The 7,204-nt window shown below is 26.9% G+C and overlaps 1 protein-coding gene across 1 annotated transcript; it reads right to left on the bottom strand.

Annotated features, from left to right (window-relative positions):
* On the bottom strand, positions 1-637 carry LOC114386922. The gene has a single exon (XM_028346991.1). It carries the CDS (start codon positions 550-552, stop codon positions 265-267), a length of 288 nt encoding a protein of 95 aa, XP_028202792.1. The 5' UTR covers positions 553-637; the 3' UTR covers positions 1-264.
* Between the last annotated feature and the right edge of the window lie 6,567 nt (positions 638-7,204).

Here is a 7,204-nt window from a genome sequence, read left to right as displayed (position 1 = left end):
GAAGTAGTAAAGTTAACAAATTGTTATTATAGAAGTCACTTAATAATTAATAATAACAAATTGTTATTAATAATACACCACAACCAAAAAGATCGGAATTGAAATTTATGAACTCAAGAAGGTGTGTCGTATCCCCCCTCTCAAGTAATTATTCATATCACACACTGTTAGAGCTGCAGCATGCAGCTCTAATTTTATTATTAATTAGTATACGTAGCGCAGAACACGATATTTAATACATGAAGTTGATCATACATAAATTAATCAGTAGTTCCTCGTTGAGGCATCGAAATTACCACCAATAAAGCCTCCATTGCCATGTCCCTGGAAATTGCCACTATTATTTATAGCAGGACCACCACCGTAGTTGTTGGTGGCGTGATGAGTGTTACCATCACCAGAATATGCACCACTGTTGGTCTTAGTGCCAGTGATGTTCTGAAACCCATCGCCATGGTTGGTGTATGTGTTCACTTTACCTTTGGATTTTTGGGCTGCTTCCTCAGCCTCTAGAGCTGCAAGAAGGTTTCTCAATTGACTTGTCAATGCCATGGTTTGGTACGTACTTTGGTTACGCCTAAAAATTCTATGTAATTTGGTGTTTTTAAGCCCTGGAATTGCCTTGATGTGAATTATGTGCTAGCAATTTATAGGTTCAACTTAGAGAATCTTGTGCTTTGCTTGTTCATCACGAAGCTTTACTAGTACTAAGTAGCAGCATCACATCAGCATGAGTTCTAATGGGAAGAGAGTATATATCCCATAATTATTCCTATGATTTTGGAACCGTCCGTTTCCAAGTTTCCAATATTTCTCAGATGAGTTTGCTTTGACAAATAATGTTTTAAATATCTTCTTTGTTCCCATAATTTAACACTTTCTTCTTTTTAATCCTTCAAAATTTTATTTTTTAATTTTAATCCTTATAAATTATGTTTGTTTTTCCTTACATAATATTTTCTTTAGTGTTTAAAGAATTATCTAAAGTATTTTAAATATATAAAAAAGATATAATTTATAATGACTAAAAAAATTCAAGCATAAAAAATAAAAAATACTAAATTATAAGGAACAAAAATATATTTAAAAAGCAAATAATTGATTATTTCCTACAAAGCATTTCCGTATCAACGATGAACAAAAAAAATCCGTATCAACGACACCCGAATCAATAAGTAATGATGTTTTATCACTAAAAACTTTCTCTAAACCATTAAATTATATATTATTTATCTATCTTAAAAAATATTAAAAACTAAAAACTGTAATTTTAAAATATGGAAGGATGAAAAATAAATAATTTTTTTTATAGAGATCAAAATCAAAACTTAGTAACTTTATAAAAACTGAAACTTGGTATTAATTAAAAATGTATTTAAGTGTTATATAAATAAATAATAAAACATATTTTTTTATTTTTGAATTTCAAATCAATAAAATAAAAATTACTGTATAAATAAATATTTTTAATTTTTAATTTAATATGATAGATAGATTATACACAGATAAATATATAATAAATAGATAGATAAATAATGTTGGACAAGGTAGGACGGGGGTTCACATCCCCAACCCTACTATAGCTTCTACAAAATGGGGAAAATCTAAATTTAATCTTAGACAAAGTAATTTTTTTTCCATCAAAATTAGGTCTTGAAAATCCAAGTTTAATTATATATGATGGCCGATTAGCTTAAAGCCTTGACCTTAATTACAAATAAAATGTTGCTTAAAGTCACATGCAGTTCCACTGCCACTATATATATGAGCAAATTAATCTTTACAATGAGGAATTCTTTTGAATGATTTTACCGATAAAATTAACAATGAACTAATTGATAAAAATAAATGACATAAAAATATGTTTATATGATATTTTTGTGCATTTTATCTTGGTGACAAAAATATAGTTTTAATTTTTCTGGCTAACTTAAAATATTAATATTTTTAAAATAAAAAAAAAATTTTAATAGTTAAAATACATAAAAAAATAGTATACTAATTAAAAAAAAAGGTAATATTAGTAAGATGAGATTCAAAAAATGTTATTAGAGAATAGAGATGTTTTTTATGAATGTGAATGTGAGGGTAAATAATTTGAACCAACTATAAGTTCAATAAGAATAATATATGTGAAGCAACTTGTTCATCCTATATCACTCTAAATCTAGCCATTAATATTCCACAACAGCGGTCACTGGAAATTACTCGTTTTTGCTTTTTCTTTTCACGTTTTTAAAAAGATATATAAGAATATATTTAAACCAAATTTTCGTGGTATATATGCTCGTTTTTATACTCCCCAAAAGAGGGTAGGTGGGCAAGGAATAGATACAAGATTCACAGGCCATTTTTCAATTCTTTAATTAATTTTTTTTTCTAAACCACAAGTATCAATAATGAATTTGTTGATTTAAGTGATATTAAATTTGATCCTCAACACTAAGATTTTATATTTAAATCTTATAAATGAAAAAAAAATATAAAGAAAATCTTACTAAAAATAATCATAAATGTAAAGAAGATTTTATTAAAAATGATCATATAAATTTTTTGACAAAAATTAATTTAATCTAAATCATTCTTATGTAAGTTAATTCATGCACGCGCTTATGCAAATATGAAAAACAATTACTTAGCTCGAGAACACTCCAAAAATAAGGATGGCCAAAGCACAATTGGTTGATTTTCAAAGACACTAAAAGTGTGTTTGGATGGAGAAATTTAAAATTTTGAGAAATTTAAAATTCTAAGAATTTCAAATACTTCAATTGAAATTCTTTTATTTTCAAAATTTTGTGTTTGGATAAAAAAAATTAAAATTATGAGGATGAAAAAAAATGAATGAAAAAAGAGAAAATATGATTGGTGTGCTAGTTATACGTGTTCCTCTATGCTCACACCCGATTGATATTTCAGGAACTGAGGTGTTTCTTGAAGAAGACTATAAGAAGAGAATTTCAATTTCTCACATTTCCAGATTTTTAGTTGTTTAAAATTCTGTTTTAAAATTCCAAAATTTTAAATTCTTCATAAAAAATTTCCAAACAATAAATTCTAAATTACAGAAATTCAAATTCTCTGATAAATTACTTTTCTCAATTAAAATTCTCTTTCCAAACGCACTCTAAGGGTACGAAATATAGAATAAGGTGTTGTTGCATAGAAGAACACTGAATGGAATGGATGATGGAGATCGTCGGGAAGATGCGAAGGGTGCAACAGAGTGGAAGAAGCAATTGGGAGGTGGGGGTTTGCTACCCGATTAACAATAAATTGGGATTGGGTATTTTGCTCTTTTCATCTAATGTTGGGGGTTTAAATAGAAGTAGGGGTGTGACTAGTAGTTCTCTTAGCTATGTCTATCGGATTGGGCCCATCAGATCAACCTCCAATTAATCAGTAGGTCCCGGACAAAAACAAGGCTATGGCATCATGCATTTCCACTATTATATCCTATACCTCCTATTATATTTCGAAAATCCATTTTAAAATGTAATTTACATTCTCAAATAAGAATTGTATTTTAAAATAAGATTTTCAAAATGCAATAGGAGATGTAAGAAACAAATGCCCAAAAAACAATAAAAGCTGCTCCATAAATTAAATGAGCCCAAAAAACAATAAAATGTAATTTACATTCTCAAATAAGAATTGTATTTTAACCATTGTCCTAATGCTCTGCAATCTGTCTTATTAACAGATGCTGTAGGAACTACATTCCTTAGATATTAGTTTCTTGGCTTCTGTTGTTTTATTTCATACTGATAAAAAAAAAAAAAAAAACTTGCCAATAAAAGGGTAGGCTTTTGCGTCCTGATTTCATGTTATATATATCTTCATTTCATTTTGAGAAAAAAAAAAACTCTCTGCTTGCGGATGAATTGAAACACCGAAGATAGAGGAAGGTTTGGGACTTTTATCAAGAAACATGCTTTTATCTAAATTTCATCCTTGCATAGTAGCCATTTAACGCAAGATCAATATAATTCAAATAATTTTTTTTAATAAAAACTTAAAGATAATTAAGTAAGAATTAGAGCTAGACATAGATATTTATAAGATTTTTAAACTTGATCTAATAGATAATGTGAAATGCGTATTTTAACATTCTATATTTTCTAAGCTTTGGTTATATGAATTTTTCTTGTTGTCTGTACTTTTATCTTTATTGATCTTAATGCTCTATTTTGATTTCGTAAGCTTTTTATCATTACTTTTTACCGTGTAAGTTGACATTCTTATTTTAATATATACAAAAATAAAATAGCTATATATTATGAAGGTTAGATTTTTTTTGTAGATGAGAACTCGTTTTTGTGTGAATTTGTTTTGTTAGAGTTTGTTCTTAGATGGGGTTTGTCCTTTAACATACTGTTTGATTTGGGGAAATAGTGGGCATGAACCTTTTTAAATCTCTCTTGTTGTTTGATTTAATTTTTAGGAGGGAAGGAGAAGGGAACAAAATTCCTTCTCATTAAATTTTTGCTATTCTCCAATATTGGAGGGGATGAAGAAAGAGGATTTAAAAACATTTTAGATATATTAACCAAAATATCCTCATTTATATTTTGAACTCTAATATTAATAGGGTATAAAAGTAAATTAAAATTTAAAATTCCTCCCCTCTCATTGTGAACTAAATAAGAAAAGATTTATTTCTCTTCTTCTCCATTAAAATTCCTTCCCTCCTCTTTAAGACATTTTGTTTTCCCAGTGTTCTAGGAAAATACATGACAAGAAAATAATTTATTAGTGAGTGAATTTAATAACGAATATGTAATATTTGTCATTAATGTGAGTGTCAGTAAAATTTTAGTGATGAATTTTTTAAATTCACTTGTAAATTGATTCGGCGCTAAAGTTAACTTTTTTTAGGGATAAATCAGTCATTCTATTAAAATTTGCAATCACTACATTTTTAGATGTTTAAAGGTAAATTAATAATATTTATTAAATGTTACAAAAAATATTAATTGACTATATTTTGTAAATATAATTAATGATATATTAAAATCTTTTAACATTATGAATTTTATCTTTTTAATTACAATTAATAAAAAAAATTATATAATTTAGTAGTAACATTTAAAAACGTTGTTTTTATGTTGTAGTGGCATGGCTTTAAGCTTTGATGTCTATTTTCGTTCACATCGTATTAGGTTCTCTAATATAAAGTAGGGCATATTTATAGCAAGATTAATACTGTGTCTGGTATAAACTAGCTAGTACATGTGGATGCATGAACATTTAATAAAAAGCAAGACCACTATTCAATCATGTGATTTCAGTATAATTCCCATAGAACCTTGGACTATGGTCACCTTAAATCTTTGGTTTACGCGTCCACAATTTGCATGATAGTGCTGTGGAGTGGGTTGCTTACATAATGGTATCAAAGTACTGTGACGTGTTTTGCTTACCCGTTTTATAGCAGATAAGAATGAATCTTGGAATGGTTTAGCTTGCATTATAAACTTTTCCAGGAATTAATGCAAAGTTTATCCAGATCCGAAAAAAAAAATGGATCTTATTCCTAATATCTTTTTACGGAAACCATGAGATTAGTCCTTGTTGCTAGAGATTATTGAAGTAAAATTTTCATATACACAATCATAAAATTAAATTCCTGTTAATATGCTTAAAAAATCTAATCATCTATCAATTATTTTAGACTTGTTGGTTGTGCATTATAGGGGTCTTTAATTATACGTAGCACTTTGGCCTATTTACGCGTGTTCATAAATTATTCACGACGCCTTTGTTCGATGTGCAGGGAAATATCATTTTCAAACTGAGTTTGTCCATGTTTAATCTGCAATTCCAACTCTTTAAAACATTTTATATATTTTTGTTCATTAATTGTGTGCCACTAGTTTTACACAGAAAAATCCTTCGGTATACAATGTTTTTCCTTAACAACTTTCAAGAATGAATCTGCTTTGTGCAAGATTGTCACTGATCGATCATATTTGGCCTTGAGGTTTAAAGTAACTAATATTAATTCGGGACGACCTCCTTTCAGGTTAATTTCTAATATTAAAATTGAGTAATTTAAATATTCTAAAAAAAATGTTTCAATCACACTTCTCGCATCTTATATTTTAAAATATACACACTTTTCCAAGGTTGGTCCAATCATAACGTGGGTAAAGCCCCCACGTTAAGCCTCCCAAAATAATTCCACTTATTACTAAATATTTTATAAAAAAATTAATAACCATTTTACAAATAATTAATATTAACTTACTATAAGCAATTAAATATTTATTTAGTAAAAATGACCCATCATCGATCTTATTATCGTAGTGATTTATAACTCATCTTATTTTGGATATGTTGTTTACTTAAAAGGATAAATTAATTTATTAAATAATTAAAACTATATTCTATAAAGGTTCTAATAAATAAAACGATATTTTTATGTAAAAAACAAAATCAAAGAGCTTGTAGATAAGCTAATTTTAGGAGGGGGTTTTTCCCCTTCTCCTCCCTCCTTAATTCAGATTTCTCAATCCGAATAATTTATTAGGCAATAGTTTATAACTTGAAAGTAATTTTTAAGATAAAAATAATCAAATAATTCCATAATTACCTTTAACTTTTAAGGTAGATTTTCAGATTCAAAATAGTCAAACGTTACCAATGACTATTCATATCTTTTTCATAAATTATGTATCATAAAATATTCATAAATTATATTTTAAATAAAATTATAACAATTTTAATAAATTATTTCTATTAATTAAAAATTGCCACATTTAAATATTTGCTTTGTTTTAATAATGTTGGGCCGATTATGCTTCTCTCCCTTAAAATATGTATTATTGTCATACTATAGTTTATTTTAATATATAATCAAACAATTAAGAATAGTTTTTTTAAAAGGCAAACACTTAAGAATAGTGAATAACTATATATAAATGAAGTCTCTAATGGGATTTTCTTTTTAGTTTCATTTGGTAACTAATTCTGAATATCATTGATTTTAATATTTTCAAAAGGTAGAACAAAAATTTAAATATATAATTCTATTATTTAATTACTTCAAAATTTTATTTCATCTTTTAAATTTGCAAAATAAATAATAAATTTTCAACAATGATTGTCAAGAATAACATCAAGTGAAAAATAAATCTCTTAAAAGCTCGTTTATAATAAAATAGATTCAAAAGAAATATATATTAATCTCCTAAAGACGGCC

The sequence above is a fragment of the Glycine soja genome, chromosome 15 (assembly GCF_004193775.1).
Source record: "Glycine soja cultivar W05 chromosome 15, ASM419377v2, whole genome shotgun sequence".
NCBI lineage: Eukaryota > Viridiplantae > Streptophyta > Magnoliopsida > Fabales > Fabaceae > Glycine > Glycine soja.
This window is presented reverse-complemented; position numbering and strand designations above follow the sequence as displayed.

Coding starts and splice junctions, on each gene's coding strand:
- LOC114386922 (XM_028346991.1), bottom strand. CDS start 552: ATGGCATTGACAAGTCAATTGAGAAACCTTCTTGCAGCTCTAGAGGCT.